The 16811-nt window shown below is 42.1% G+C and overlaps 1 protein-coding gene across 1 annotated transcript in view; it reads right to left on the bottom strand.

The window, feature by feature from the left end:
* Nucleotides 1-16811, bottom strand: part of KL (klotho) — a gene marked incomplete at both ends in the record, with an annotated part of 68394 nt that overhangs the window by 43307 nt on the left and 8276 nt on the right. The window contains one exon of the mRNA XM_084283046.1: nt 2248-3089. Coding sequence (XP_084139172.1) covers nt 2248-3089 — 842 coding nt within the window. The remainder of the gene's footprint in view (nt 1-2247; nt 3090-16811) is intronic.

Genomic DNA, 16811 nt, shown 5'->3' with positions numbered 1-16811 from the left:
AGGCTATATCTGTGCCTCTGATAACGATTCCTACATGAAGCCAGATTCACAGATGGAAGTTCTCCATGAACATCACATCTCCTGATTTCTCTGTGAACAATCTGAGATTTTGAGATCAGACTTGTAGAAAAACTGCAAGTATAACCGATGGGGAAAAAAAAAAAAAAAAAAAAAACACATGCCAGGAAAAGGGCACAAACAGCCAGTGGACACTTTTGGTTTTAACCGTACCTGTATTTCAGTTCCTTGTTCATGAAATGTGAAAAAAATGATGCCTTACACTGCATAAAAAGAAGTGTTTACTAATTGTGAACAAGCTGAATGAGGTCACAAGGAGAAAACTAATGCTGAGGCTCTATCGCTACAAGTACTGGTAAACTTTCCTTATTTAATTATACTTTCCTTGGTGCCTAGGCAAGCCTGTGCCTTGGCTTCTCATTTGTTAAAAGCACTTCCCTTCTTTGGAGGGCTTTTATGAAAACAAGCATATGCTACAGATTATGAGAGACTCAGATACTGTGGTGATGTGGAATATAAATACTCAAGACAGACAGCACTATAGAAAAGCCAAGGACAAAACTGGTGTTTATCTTTATTTGTCTGTTCTCAGAGCCCTGTATTAATTCAGGTCTGAAGCTACAAATTGAACAAAGGGTTGAGGGGAGAACCATACAGAATATGAACTGCCTTATTAACTGCCCATTTTCCACAGTAAAGGAGGCACTTCAGAAAAAAAAATAAAGTGACAGACAACAGTGAAACTTCATCTCAGTAAACCTGTCATCCTTGGAGTTGAAGTAATGATTCCAAGGTAATCTTCGTTTTGACAACCCAAGTGCTAGTGTTTGCAACTCTAATGATTTCTGTTGCATGTCCTCTGTATGAAGAGAGAAACAAAGCTTCTGCTCCTGAGGTTCTGCACTCCAAGCACCAAGCTGATAGCTCTTACCCTATATACAGTCCCAGTGCCTTCAGAATAACTAAGCAAAGTTAGCAAAGTAGCAAACAACGCACTGACAGCTATTCGATGACTCTATGAAAAGCACAACATTAGGTGATGAAGCCTTGCAGCAAAATCTGGGACCTTTCCTGCAAATGCTGAAATTTAGGAACAGTAATATTAATAGTCATATAATAGTCATATAAATACTCATTTACTTGTTTAGTTGAGTCAACTGTACAATCACAGCGTTACACTTGGCCAAGTGCACTCTAAGGGCTACTAAAGAGTTTAAAAGTTACAGGACCAGGAATTTTAGTGCCTTCTGATACTTTGACCCCATCTTCCCCACCTGTATTTAGTCTTGAAATACTTGTAACACTAAACAATGCAAAGGTAATGTAGGAAACTAGCAAAAAGTTGAGTATGATGTGTTGGATGTTTTCTTGATGTTCTCATCACATGAGACTCTACAACACACCTGCTGATGATAAGCATACATAGAGCAGGACATTAACAGAGTTTGTGAATGTGGACGGAGGTATGACAGATCATGCCTTATTGGCCATACCATTCCAGTTGGACAGACTGAATCCTTTAGCCCCTTGGTGAAAAAAATTGTACACACTTTTGCTTAATTCTTCCTGAGAATCTGCAAGTGCTTCCAGCACACTTAACAATTATAGCATATATGCATACAATGCATGAAAAATATTTATAGCAAATCACTGATGCCACTTACTAGAATAGAGGAGCAGAGGGTCTTTCTTTCCCAAAAACTGTTCACGCTGTCAGAAAAGCCATACTTTGTTAAGAACATATTTCAGTAAGACATTTCAGCCAGCTCTGCCATCTCCATTAACTCAGTGAGACTTTTTTTTAATCAAACGCTTGAATTCCTTCAATATCTGTGTTAAGTACTTCCACAGTAGCTGTAAGCTGACACTGAAGTGGCACGCACTTGCAAACGTTGGAGGGCAGAATTAAACATTTCTGTTGCATACAGAAAATGGTTTAACTCAGTGCACCAACATTTACTTAAGGCAACTACAAACACAAAGTTCGTGCCTCCAGTTGGCCAACCCAAGTTGGCTGCCCACCTGCCATCGGGGAGCTGGAGGCACATGCAGCCCCAACCCTTGTTCCATGCTAATTTGGCTTCCACGTTGGCAGCAGACCAGTCAATGGGTCCACACAATGGGGTGGGCTGAGGGTACCCTTCCCTTTGACATAACCCATAGACCGAAGAGCCACCAAGGCTGGGAGGTGAAGGCCCTGCGCCTTCCCACCGCTCACCCACCATTTACCTGCAGCAGGTGATGCGCCGCCCGGTAGCCGAGGCGCGGGCCTCCCCGCACACCCGGCGGCAGCCGCCCCGTGCCGTAGCCGTGCCAGGCCACCACGTAGGGGTTGTCCATGGTCAACCAGTAGCGCACCTGCCCTCCGAAATGCCGAAAGCAGAGCTCGGCATAGTCACGGAAGAGCTCAGGCAGGACAGGGCTGGCCCAGCCACCGAAGGTGTCCTGCAGGTGCTGTGGCAGGTCCCAGTGGTACAAGGTGACGACGGGCTCCACACCCAGCGCCCGCAGGCGGCCCAGCAGCCGGTCATAGTGGGCCAACCCAGCGGGGTTGAGGGGCGCCGTGCCGTTGGGCAGCAGCCGGGCCCAGGACAGCGAGAAGCGGTAGTGGGAGACCCCCAGACGCCGCAGCCCCTCGGCGTCGCGGAAGAGGTTGTTGTAGCTGTCACTGGCCACGTCGCCGCCCGTCGGACCCGTGAAGCCAGACCCAGGTGGCGTGGCGGGGCGGTGGGCGAAGGTGTCCCATACCGAAGCCCCTTTGCCCTCCTGCCGCCAGCCGCCCTCCGTCTGGTAGGCAGCGCTGCCTACACCCCAGAGGAAGCCGTCGGGGAAGGTGTCGTGGAGGAAGAGCTGGTCCTGCGGGTAGGGCAGGCGGGCGAAGCGGGACCAGGTGCCCGAGCCCTGCCCCGGTGCCCCGAGCAGCGGCCGCCCGAGCAGCAGCAGCAGCAGCAGCAGCAGCGGGGCCATGCTGCCGGCGGGGCTCCGCGACGGCGGCTCCCTCCTGCCGGCCCCCCGCCGCCCCCTTTTATCCTCACCTCTCCCCTTCCCGCCCCCCGTGCCGGTGGGCACGGCTATTAATAATTACCTCGGAGCTGCCGTCTGCATCTTGCCCGCCCGGCGAGGGGAGCGGAGCCGGCTCCCTCGGGGAAGAGAGAGGGCTGCCTCCGGGGGCGGGATCCGGGGTGAGACGGGGCGGGCGGGCGGGGAGGAGCGGCTTCGGGGGTCGCCTCTGGCATCCCTCGGGTGGCCCCCGGCTGCCCATGGCTTCCGAGGGTCCCTTTCCTGCTGCTCGGCTCGACCCCAGCCCCTGAAGCGCCCCGAGGAGCCGTCGGGGGAGCCGCGGGGTCCCCGGAGTTAGAGCAGGGGAGCACCTCGTGTGAGGGAATGAAGGGGCAGTGTTGGGTTTTGCTGCTTTTCTTCCTTTTTATTTTAATCCTTCACCCAGTATTTTCGTCGTGCTATCACATCGAGAGACGCCGCTGCTGCGATTGCTCGTGTAATAATAATTAGAGACTCAGTGGGCAAGGACCTCATACACTGACACTGCCCAGCAACCCACGGGTTGGCACATCGGAGTAACAGCACCCGCTCCGTTCTGGGGCTGGATGTTGTTGAACTGGGGTCTTCACCCAATACAAAACAAGTGACAATTAGAAAAACCTCACAGATCTGTATGCAGAGGAAACAAATCAAGCCGTGCGTTTCAGTCTGATTATTTGGTTGCACTTCTTAGCTGCCTGTGTGGGCATGATGCAGAGAAATCTTTTTAAAGCTCTCATGCTGCTGTTGTCTTCTCCTTCAGACAAGGAAACTTGGCCAAGAAGTGGCTTAACATGTTGCAGATAGTCGGTGTTCAGTTATGTGAACTCTGACACGATCTGGGGTATCTAAGACAAAAACACCTCCTAGACAGGCTGCTAAGGACAGAGAGATGTTCCCAGGAGATAAAGTTATTGTTTAACTAAGGAGTGAAGGCATTGAGATAATTTCATTTTATTTTTAGAAAATAAATGCCTTCCAGGTAAAATTTCAGGTAATCACTAATAATGAAGCTGATGGATTTAAATACCTATTCTGAGATGCCGAAAGTTTCCTCTAGTGTGTAGGATGGGCTCTCACACCTCTCAGGCCCAGGAAGAGTCTGCCTTTTTTTTTTTTTTTGTTACACCAATTCAATTTGCTTTCACATATTGTTTTGTAGTGTTTTTAAAGAAGAGGCAAAAGATGTAGGCTACAGAGTTGTAGTTAGTGTTCCATTAATGGTGACCAATTTACTCCCATGTTAGACGGATAAAGCTCTGGACAGCCCAGGGAACGACCAACATCCCTTCCCTAAAAGGGTTCTTCATGTAGGTGGTGTGGGAGCAGGTGAGTGGCAGGCTGGTCATCAACTCCTACAAGTCTGCTATAGCCTGACAAGCTACTGAAGTTTGATTACAGCCTAAATAAAAGATAACTTGAGCTCCAACTGCAGCAACAGAAAGTTGTCAGCATCACATGGTACTTGCAGAAGCTGGAGATTCATTGTTAGCTGCACAGTGGCATTGCTGTGCTCCTTTGCAAAAGGTGAAGAGCCAGGCTTCTGTTCAGCTACTCACCCCATGTCAGTGGAAGTGTAACACCTTAGCTGGAGCTCACTGCCTGAGTATTTTGAAAAATGGGATGTATCAGAAATATCTGAGCCTAAAACCAGGCACTAGTGATGCCAAGTCCATTGCTGACATTTAAGGAAGAAAACTTCAATAAGTATGTGATGACACAAGGGACCTTAAGATATATCTTGATACATTCTCTTTTATTTGCTAATTATTAACTAAAACCCAAATCAAACTTATTTGCAGTTAGACATGTAAGTGAAGCACATTCATTAGGAGCTCATTTCTTCCAGAGTTTCTCTATGCTCAAAGCAAAGAAACAGCTTCAAGGTGTTGGTGTGAGTCAGCCTAGCCAGCATCTTAGTCAGCTTCTGGAGGTGGATGCCTTCCCCAGAAACTATACAGGCAGCGTGCAGTGGCTGTGCTCCTGATGTAAGCAGCCCACTTGTGAGGGATGAAACCTGGCCATGAATTACTGGTACTAACCTGTTGCTTCATCTGTATGTCTGTCACATGAAAGCTGCTTTCTCTTCTTCTTTTTCTTTCTTTCTTTTTTTTTTTTTTTTCTTTTTCTTTTTTTTTTCTTTTCTTTTAATAGTATAAATATCTGAAAATGTGCACTGTGGCCTCCAGTTGCTTGGTTTGTGTCTGTGTGCATGTTGTTGTTTTTTCTCTTAGAATGAAAGCTTGTTTTCATGTTTTAGAACAACACAGTCACCCACTGCTTTGGGCAAATATATATATTTTCTTCTGCTCTGACAAACTCTGTGCAATATTAACCATGCAGAAAGGTCAGCCAAACACTTGCAGACACCCCAGGCTCCCCTTCTGCTCCTTGAGTTCAAAGCATGGCTCTGTTGTGTCTGTGCTGCTGAGCAAGCACACTGCCAACCCTGCCCCAGATCAGCAGATTGGGATTTGTTACCTTTCAGCCTTCTTTGTATTGCTAATTACTGAAGGTTCAACTTTTGATAACATACATAATGGATACTTAAAGTGTTGATATAGTTTTTATTCAGGCTGTGTGGAGAAATTTTCTTTGCCAGCTGTGCAGTCAGGACATGCAATCAAACTCGACAGGGTTCTGACTGGGCATTGCTCTTTCTATCCCAAAGAGACTGAACCTTCGAGGATACTGACATTTTTTAGGTAAAAGAACTCTATTACTGCTTTCAATTCATTTTACAGCTTTCCCTGATGTCATGTCATGCATTGTGTCAGTGCTGCAAACCCCTTCCTCCTTTTAAAAATCTCTGCAGAAACTAGCAGCCTCATACTGGTAGCATTTGTGCTCCTCTCTGTGTCAAAACAATGGTCTCAGTGCCTAACACAGCCATCTTCTGTTTTAATGCCCCTTCTCTGCTTACAAGCATATTTCCAGACATATACATCCATATATTCAGTTGAAAATAGCCTTGTGTAATAGATTTACAGCCTCAGCATTTCTTCTCAAGGCACAAAACTCACTTCAGTTGGGGACACTGCTTAAAAAAAATTACCCTCCGAATTAGACTTGAGCATTTTCTCTATTGCTTCTATCACTGCATAACAACACTAATTCCCTACTCTGTCTGTTAAATGCAAACTGCTAAGCCATCAAATTTTACTTTCACTTGCTGATGAAAAGTTGTTCCCAGTGGAAAGCTGTATAATGGCGTTCTAGATTTACCTTCTTCATCACTGCCAGGGCATCGCAGCCTACCAGGCAAATAAGCTCTTCCTCAATTCTCTCAGAGACAGAGTTGCAAGTCCAATTTTCTTGAAAAAAATGCATCCTTCCATAGCTATTCCTTCTTTCTTTCTTGATCATACTAGTTACATGCATTCACTGTACATTCTGAATGGCTTTAAAGACAGATAATAACTGACGGTAGTGAAATTAGAAATATAGTGCTGTCAGGTCCAAAATAACCCTGTTGGTGTAATGAACTAGTGCAGTGCTGAAGAATGCTTGGGAAGATGTCAAATTCCCCTTACTGTAACAGCAGAAATTAGCAAATCATTTGTTTCCACTTTTGTTGTAGTAGGGAAGGGTCATAGAAAACCTATGCCTGTTTCTGAAACCTGAGGACTGTAGCTATCTCGTGCATCCAGTATGACAAATCCTTTTTAAACCATAAAGGACCCTGGATTGTTCTTCTTTATTCTGTGGCAGGATCTTGTGCAAGTGAGAAATTAGAAACCTAAATTCAAATTGCTTTCACTTCACTTTGTAAATGTGTCTCCAAGAAGTGAGCAAATCCAGAGCATCCCCTCGTATGAGAAGTGCAATTCCAAATCCTTTGTCCCCTCTTACTTTGGAAGGTGACCAGGAGTAACTTCAAGTCAATCCTACAAACACCTCTTTTATTTGCATGGGGCAGGGATGACTACACCATTGTAACCTAGGAGGGGACCAGTGGTATCTGGATGCTTCCTTATACCTAAATGGCAGGGACTGCAAAACCTTCCTGTTCTTGCAAACCCTGATTCAGGGGAACGAGTAAACCCATTTCAACCCCTGAATCACAAAAAGTAATGAGGGAGGGGAAGAAAGGTGAAATGCCGTCTTGGGGTGTCATTTCAGTGGAAATGACATCTTGGAAATGGCATCTTTTACTTCTGGGAGATCTAAGAAATCCGTATTATCTGGAAGATGAGGCGAAAGTTTCTAAATCATCTCCCTGTCTTCAAAAGTACCTGGGAAATTCCTTCTAAATTGATGGAAGAAGGGATGGGCAAAGAGAGAAAGGAAAAGACGTCATCTCTCTGCCAGCAGAAGGAAGGTAACAAAGAGATTGATATAGCATCTCTCTTCCCATTGTGGGTAGGGAAGAAGGGGTTGGCCAGGAAGACAGGTCCAGAGCAGGGGGAGAAGGGTCAGGAGTGTTGGAGAAAGAATAGAAGAGTGCTCCTTGCCAGCTCCAGCCATCCAGCGTGTAAGCCAGAGTCTTCATCTCTGTTTCAGGCAGGAACCTAAACCTGGTGGCAGCAAAGAAATATGCCTGTCTCCCCAGAGTCTGCTGAGATTGTATGAACAAGTAAAGGGGGTTGTCCAGGGAAGTTACAGACTAAATAAGGTGTCGCCCAATTAGTTTAGGCATTTTTAAGGTAGAAAGTCCTGGAAAACAGAGGGATTGGATCACTCAAGGAGGTAAAACAGATTTTACAGTTTAGATGGGATGTAGTAGACTGGATCTCAACCCTAAGAGGTGCACACCTGTGAAAATTCCAGTTTATGATCTCCGATGTCATATAAAAAGGAGCACAAACATCATTTCACTGTTCTCACTTTATTTTAATTTCTATTTGTGATACACTGTTATCATTTGGAAACCAATTTCATTCAGTCTCCACAGGATTGCTGGAAAGCTTGAATCCTGTGGTTCAGTCTAGAGCTGAGAGCACTCTAGAGACACATACGGTGACTTTTCATATACAGTCATCCTATCTCTTCAGTTCAGGCACAGCTACATTTCCCTTCACTCTTTAAATTTCTATTATTTTAAAACCTCTGGAAAAATGCCACATCTTCTATGAAAAGAAAGATCCATGGGGGCTTAAATGAAGAAATAAAAAGCACTACTATTAAAAAATGAAAATGCAATGCTGAGTTTTATGTACATGGAAGTTGAACTTTTTATGCATTAAATTCAGTCAGGGAAGAATATCCTGCAGAATTGCCTCTATTATCATATCTTTAGATCACTTTCCAGAGGTAAATGGATAAGAGCTGCTCCTACTAAAATCATACAGCAGGATAAATTAGTGTTTGCTAAATCTATACCTCAATAAGCAGTTGAATGATGCCTTAGTTCAGATATTCATTTCTTAGTTTCAGCTCTTGCCAGTATTGGTTTCTTTTACTGTATGGCAAAGACCAGTTCAACAAGAAATAATAATGGTTGTAAGAACTGCTGTGGTATGTTAATTCTCATTAAGATTTTCTGCCTAAATGACTCTTCTGCAGTTAAGAGTTACAACATTTTAAACTGAACTGAGTTGAAACTTTATAAACTAGTTGTTTAAATTGCATTGCACTATGCTGCTGTCTTATTAAATGTACAGATAACATTGTCTGCAAATACATAAACATTTTTCAGGGCTACAGGTATATGATGCTCTTTAATAAACATAACTATTGCATTATACAAAATCAATTTTGACTGAACAGCAAAAACTCAGTCTCTGTACTGTTTGAAGTGTGTAGCACTGAAATGTGATTTATAGTCAACTGAGAAACCATTTAGTCTTTTACTGCATGCTTCACACTCACATAAATGTACTTCAGAGCTATTCCCAGATAATCTAGCAAAGCTTTTCTCCTGTGTTCCTGAGATTAGCTCAGAACTATTGGGAAGTCGAGGCATTTATTTCTGAAACACTAAATATGCACAGAAACTTCTAAGAGTTTTCAGGCCCTACCTCTTCAAATATAGTTACAGACTTGAACCAGATTAGGCCAAGATATTGTAACTGTACACTCTTGAAAAGTAAACCTTTCTAATAAAAATAAATAAATAAATAAATAAAAACACTTTGAGGATGACTGCAGTGAATTTCACCTCCGAGACATGAAAGCATAGATTCATGCCCAGTAGCCAAAGCATTTCACATTAAGCATTTCTTCACAGCTGCTATCCAGAAGAATCAATGCACCACTTCAAAAACTGAAAGTCAAATAATTTCCACAGTAAGTTTCTCTCTCTCTTTTATTTTTTTTTTCCCCGTGCTTTTCCTGCCATTTTTGAACACTGCTTGAGGAAATAGCTTTCTACCTGTCACACTGCAGAGTGGCAGTCACCAGACTGTAGGTTTCTAAAAGCAACTATCCAAGTGCATGGATATGGCCAAATGGAAAGACTGAAAAAATATTTATGGCTTGTTACTAGGTCTTGTAGGTAAGACAGCAGCAAACACTAAAGCTCTTCTCTGAATGCTTAAAAATTATGAAATGTGCAAATTGTAGCTGGGCAACTAAATGAGAGGCTTGAGACTGTCTGATAAGTGGTCAGATACTAGATTAACACGTAGGAAGTCTATAGTCTATCAAAGAACTAAGAAGCCTACACAGGGTATGTGTCATGTAGGGAGGATGATTGCAGACCAGAAAATGTCCAAATACGGTATATAAAGAGAAATTGCCTAACAAAAACACATGGTGCTGGTAATGACTAGAGCTTGCTTGGATGTTTACCTCACAGAAAAAAATATTTAGCCAACTAGATAGTGTATAAGAGAGGGAGCGTAGAACATGGTGGCTTGACATCACCTATGCAGGACTCATTAAGTGTGTGTAAAGAGGACTTGGATCCTATGGATGCAGCCTGATGAAAAGTCAGGAATCCCTTAAAAAGCCAGAGCTGTAAGAGTGAGAGTCAGACCTCTGCAACAATTACCTAGCTTGTAGCCTTCCACAATCAACAACACTAATGAACAAAGGACTCAGCTTTGGACTAAGGTACCAGAATGTAGACACCTACTTACAGATTTCTGTATGTGAGCTAAGAAATACCATAGCCTAGATGTCGGCAGACCTCTAGCTCCTGCTTCAGTAGATACTGGTCTTGTGTCTTACCTGGCAATTCCACATTGCTGTCTCAGGAGCTCCAGGGCATCTCAGTAGATGCCTGTGGCTGGTTATCTAAATCAAGTCCATCACAGTTCAGGGAAATCTAACCAATGTAGTGCATGCAGCCGATAGAATGAGTCAGCTCACACTAAAGTATGGAGGGAGCGATTCACCTGCCCAAACGTGTATGTATGGCTCCATCTCCAGCAGCCCATGGTGACTGGCACACCTGCATGGGATTTGCTGATATTGCATAGAGGGCTCATTTCAGCTGCCCACATATAGGCATCTATTTCCATTTGACATGACATCTGGGTAGATATCCCACTTGTCTTCCTCTTGATACTCTGAAACAGCTCAGGTTTCCTTTAGATCCTGTGGTATATCCATCATCCTTGTGTAGATACCATGGCATGTCAGATGGCACCTTTTGCCTTTCTGTGGGGAGGTGAATGCGTATCATCTATGCTTTACTGTAATGGCAGCTGGAAGTTAAACAGGATACCCTCGTACATTCTGAATGGTACCCAATGCCTCCGTGTAGGGATGGGAGTCATGACCCGACTGGCATTTCACCTCTTCAGTTACACAATCTGCACTGGTCAGACCTCCATGGGTCCTGTCTTATCCAGTCCAATTGAAGACATTTAGGTGCCAAATCTTAAACTGAATATCACCCTACTAGTGCTAAGATGGAATTTTATATCATATTTATACACCCACCATACATCTACTACCATGATTAACATAATGTCTTGTTTTACCCACATCTGAAATGACAAGAGATTTAATCTTTTGAGCAATAATACACCCATCTCTTCCTTAGGGTGAAATTACAGACAGAATAATATTTAGGAAGTGTTTGGATCCTTCTTCCTGAGGAGCCAGACTGTTAAATGTTTTAGGTTTATTGCCCTCTTTAACTAATGGGCTGATAACTTCTTCCTTGGACCAAAACAGCAAGGGTGAATCTGGAAGACATATGCACTACCACTGATTTCAGTTTTGTGACATTAACTATTTATGAGATTATTTTGAATTTTCTCAAGATCAGTGATTAGATTTCTGCCAGCCACTCTGAATTTCCCCTACAGTGTCACATCTGTTGTAAATCAAAGAAGGATGAGCAATATAATAAGCAAGGAGGAGCTATGCAGCACTTAAAACACCAGTTGCTGAATGTAGGAGTAGCTCAAATGTCACGGTGAGTAAGCAACATGTTGGCACATCAATGTTTTAGTTTCATTCATCCAGCAGGTAACTTAGAGAACATTACTATCTGTGGGATTCTAAGAAAAATAGGGTTTGACATGTCTGCTCAATGAGTGTGAGAAAAGTCCCAAATCTTGGGTGAAGGAGACACTGATTAAATTTTTAAATATGTATATTTGAACTGCATGTAACAAAGTTAAGCAGAGTAATTCTCTGAAATTGTCATGCCTATAGGAAAGTCATCTAGAGTTTGGTACAAGCATCTAAAGTAAGCATTTTCCAAGTGTAAACCTTTGATTTACAATACTCTTTTATATGTACCCAGAACGTAACCCATACAGAAATTCTACTTGAAAAAATATGCTTTGGAGTCTGCATAACTAAGTTTGATTGCATTCATTGCTGCAAGAATGTTCTCTCTTACCAGCATGGTAATGTATTCTTCATCTAAACCTAGATTCTTAAAATTGCAAAAAACTTCCTTTGTAGCAAAAATCCTTTCATATACCCACAGTGAGACAGTCCCACCCACAGAGAGAAAAGCAGACAACCAGCATTATGAAGCATGCTTCACAGGAGATAGCAGCGAGTGAGTTTTAAATCTATTAGATAATAAAAAATGTACTGGAGTTAGGCATCATCAAGCAATTCCTTCTTTTGGCTGAAATAGGGAAAGAACTCCTTGCAGGCAAAGTGAGGGAGAAACAATATGTACCTGAACAATTTCTCTGTTAGTATCTATTGAGTGAACACAATGTGATTTTGGATCACACTGCCAGAGCAGGCGTTCACTCAGGCAATTTATGGTCATAAAGGTTGGTATGGCACTTCTCTGCCTTGACTCTGTAGCATCACCAGATACCAAGAAGAGTTCATTTTGTCATTTTTTAAATTGACTTAGCATTTAAATTCATGTAAGCCTGATTTTCAGGTGATAAACATGGGTTTATTGAAAGGAATGGATTTGTGTCCATTTATCTGTCTTCAGTTCAAATCTACTTTTGAGTTAAAATGTTGAAAATTTTGTGGAAGACAATTTACTAATACTTCTATTTATTTTTCATGCCTTTATTTCGTCACATCTCGAGACTCTCCTTTTTGTATGCAATGGCTTTTCTGGACAATCCCTTGCAGTAGATATGCTGTAAGGACAGAGTATCAATGCCTGCAGTGTGTGAGACTTACCTTAGCATGTTTGTTATTATTACTTCAGCAGGCCAGCAGCACTTCATAAATGATCATAATGAACTCAGGAAAGTGGTGATTTTTCACAGTATGGCAGGTATCTCAAAAAAAAAAAAAAAAAAGTAAAAATTAAAAAAAAAAAATGTGCAGCAGATAAAGAGTGCTTCCTGAAACTAAGGGCATCCTCCAGTATAGGCTCACAGCTGACTGTGCAGACAGTGCTGTAAGACTGAAAGGTCAGTGAATGCAGTCTCCAGAGGTTGCAGCATTGCTCTTGTCTCTTGAAAATGATGACAGCCTTGGCTTGGTGGCAAATGGTCCACCTGGTTTACTGCCTACAAGCAGCAGTGTGCCCTACAAGTGTGCCCTTACGCACTCGACCTATCCAGCGAGGCTTTGTGTGTTTGCCTGAAACAAGGTGTCGACACCACTCTTTGTAGGCCTCCCCTGGGCTAACATGAAATGCTACGAGTTCTAACTCCTCTTTTACAGTGACCTGAACAAATCAGGTATCTTAGTTCACACACATCACTGCTTAGCTGTATCTGCCCTTCTCCCCCTCCTCACATAAGTCCTAGGCCATACTGTATTCAACACAAACACTTCTTCCACTTACCGCATGAGAGAAATACACACCCCACAGCAGCATCTCACATATTTTTTCTTTATTGCTATAGTTTATGCAGAGGATTTCTGTTTTGTTCTCATTTCACTCCCCATGCTTACTTTGGTCACTGTTTTATCAGGCCCATTATGAACAGTACTGAATATGATGTAGAGTAACCTCTCTAAATAATAAAACTCAGCTAAATACCTATGGGCAGATGCCCATTCCTTAAAGAAAAGGTAGCAAGGACTTTTACAGAGTAAAGTGTTTATGCAACCTGTAAGGAGTCTTTTGTCACCTTACCTACATCATGATACAATAAAGCTGGGTAAAAGGGTGAAACCTTTTAGTAGAGCCTAGAATATCCTGAGTTGGAAGGCACACACAAGGATCATCAAATCCAACTCCAACAGCCTGTTTAACACACTATGGGACAGTAATATTGGTAAAAGCTCTACTATGGGTATACATATAAAACTACGTATTTGTGGCTTAGCTTGTGCCCTTTCCCAAACAGGAATAATCTTCACCAACAGAAAAAAGTTTATGCTTCTTAAACTGGGAGCTTGTATCCATGAGAAGGTCTCTGGATGGTAGCAGGTGCAGGCTGATCTGCAACTTGGGGAGAAGGAAAATAAAAGAATAAATGTGATTCATACTCTTGTTCAAAGAGAGAATTCAGTAAGACTGAAAATAAAAAAAAAAAAAAAAAATCAACTTTTTTTTTTTTGCAAAGGATTTCAGAGTTTCTGTTCATGTTTGGAACTGGGAAATGCTTTGGTCACCCACAGGACAATTGTTTTTAAAAAGGAATCCATCAGCCTTACAGGGAATGCAACAAGGATAGCCATGCCAGAGCCACGCTGTCCTAAAATCACCTAGCACTTCAGCTGTAATGGTAAATAAAAGATAGCTGTGGTGAGCTTGAGCACTCATCCCCTGATCCCTCCACTGTTTAATTGCCATTCTCTGGCTCTGCTTTTGGACAACTCTGTGCTAGACAAATCTGCTACAAAGGGCAGCAGCCATAACCACTGTGCACCTGGGCCAAGTGGTGCTACTTAGCCCAAAGCCCAGGAATCAGTCTCTTTTATTCTCTTCTCTTTTGTTCAGCAGCATAGATGCAGCCAAAAGTACAATTAGGTCTTTCTGCTTGACACTGGTATTACTTCTTTAATCTACACATGCACCAATAACCGGTGAACCCCCTCTGTAATTTGTCTAGCCTTCCTGACTGGTGTTTCATAAGGTCTTCCTCCACCAGCTCCTCTTCAATGCTTGAAATGCTGTGTATATATATGTGTATATATACACACATATATATACACATATATATATATGTGTATATATAAAGAGGTACAAACATCTATGCAAGCCATTACAAACTTTTCTTTCCAGCTTTTAACCTGCTGTTGTATTTGCCTGCACATAAAGCTGCCTCCTTAGTGCACAAACAGGCCTAGCATAGGTACTGTTCTGGTGTGAACACCTTTCCTGCACATAGTGACTGAACTTCCCAAATCCTTCTTTCTCAGGGTCCAAAATAGGGTTGGGGTTTTATGCAGGTGCTTGTTGACAGGAGGACTGGCAAAGACCCTTTATACAGGACTTGTCCACGGGAGGCCAAGGAGATTTCAAGGTTCCTGGAGCTGTGAGGAAAAGGTCTTGTCAGGCCAGCTGGGCAACTGCACAGGAACAATGTGGTAAAAATGTTTGGTAGTGGGCTCAGGAGTGTAAGTAAGATACATTATCTAAATATGTTAAGAGAAGGGGGAAAAAAAGGTTATACCAGTCAATGTATATTACAGACATGGCCTAAAGGAACAGTATAGAATCCCTTAGTGTCTCAGACAAGTTTACAAACATTACTAATCCTCTCACTTCTGAGCAAGCTACATGATCATCAACAAGATATGGAAGAAATTCAGTGTATACATACATTCATGACATATTTCTAAACACTGGTGATAAGTGGTGACAACTTGAGACTACCACTGTAGAGCAGAGCAGCGCTGTTATCCTTCCATGCTCAGATCTGCAGTTTACCTACAAATTCTCTCAGACAAGTTGCTTGTTTTTAAGCCCCAACAACTTGACAGTAGTCATCTATACTTTTTAATATCATTAATATTCATATTATTTCATTTGTTTCCCTAAACTTCTAAATCTATAACCTAGACTGAAAGTTTTTCTTGGTGCTACAGAGGAAAAAAGGAAAGTGAAGTTATCATCCAGTGTTCAAATGTCAAGCTTTTGAAAGGGATTAAAGGCACTACAATAACATAAATTACTGTGGTGGTTATCAGAAGCTTCTAACAGAGGTTTGTGTCCAACACTCAAGACCCTAATGACCCTACAGAAAGGATCTCATTAAATATTCAAGTTCAGATTACTTTAAAAATTTTTAAATTACTTTAAAAATTGCTTTTAAAATTTGGATAGATGAGGCACAATTTTCTTTAAATGACTGATGAAAAAATGTTAAGACTATCTATCTTGCTGATAAATTTATGTATAATCTCAAACTATTAATTGGATGATTTTATCTTAGTGAGCATGTAATCCAAATGGTATTTTTAGGATAGGTTAGGAATCTGGGAATGTCCCAACAGAATGTGTTTTGGGTCAGAAAATGCATCTTTATCAAAACCATGGCTTTTTTTTTTTTCTTTTCGGTAATGGGAATGTACGTATCAGCTTTGATACAGATAAAATTTTCTTATCAAAAAAATCAAAGATCTAGAGAAGTCTAAGTCGTAACACCCTTCTGGCTTGACTCATTTATCTGGCTATAGAAAATGAGAGCTGAAATTTCTGCAAGTGCATAATTTTGCCTGGAGACTTGAAGACTTGTTTTCTACCTGCCAGGAAAGTACTCCTTTCATCCAAGTGTGCTGGGATGAGTTGTTTTTCATCCATAGACAAGATGCTTGCTCTGCAGCCCAATGGTCATGACTCACAGGTGTAGTAGTGTTGCCAACAGAGATGTGACAAGACCACCAGCAAAAAGAGACCAAAACTCATGTCTCTGGTCAGAATATGGCAGAGCTGATCCAAACGCTCATCTGCCTTGTCCTATTTGACAGCAGACTGCATCTTGTGGCTTCAAACAACCACAGGATAGATGGAAAAATCACGTGACAGCAGACACCCTCAGAACACAAGGATATTAAGGGCTGTGAAGGGAGAAGAGACTCAAAGAAGGGAAAGGATTTCATCTTTCCAAGGCAGTGACTGACCATGAAAACACAGACAAGAGAAACACAGATGATGTCATGTGAACTATAAGAATTTGAGGCATTTGTCTCCACGTATTTTGTTTCTTGACAGGAGTGTAGCCATTTCAGATTTTCTCCAGGTACTCAATATTGCTAAATAAGCATGCCATTGCAATAAAAGAACATATTGTAGCAAGACAAATGTGACTTGCTTAACAACTATGTTATCTCATATGACCAGACACAAGAGTAGATAGCGAAATCTAAGTATCAATGTGCCTTAGGCAAACAGTATGACAAGCTGTAAATCACACTCTTGGAATTAGCATATATCCTTTTGCAGCACAACCACCTCCTGGAAATATATATATCACCAGTCAGAAATTAAATCTGAAATTTGTCAAGGAAAGTTTATTTTAAAAGAA

This window comes from Netta rufina (genome assembly GCF_964035555.1).
Source record: "Netta rufina genome assembly, chromosome: 1".
Lineage (NCBI taxonomy): Eukaryota > Metazoa > Chordata > Aves > Anseriformes > Anatidae > Netta > Netta rufina.
The sequence above is the reverse complement of the archived record's forward strand: the minus strand, read 5'-3'. Positions and strand labels throughout refer to the sequence as shown.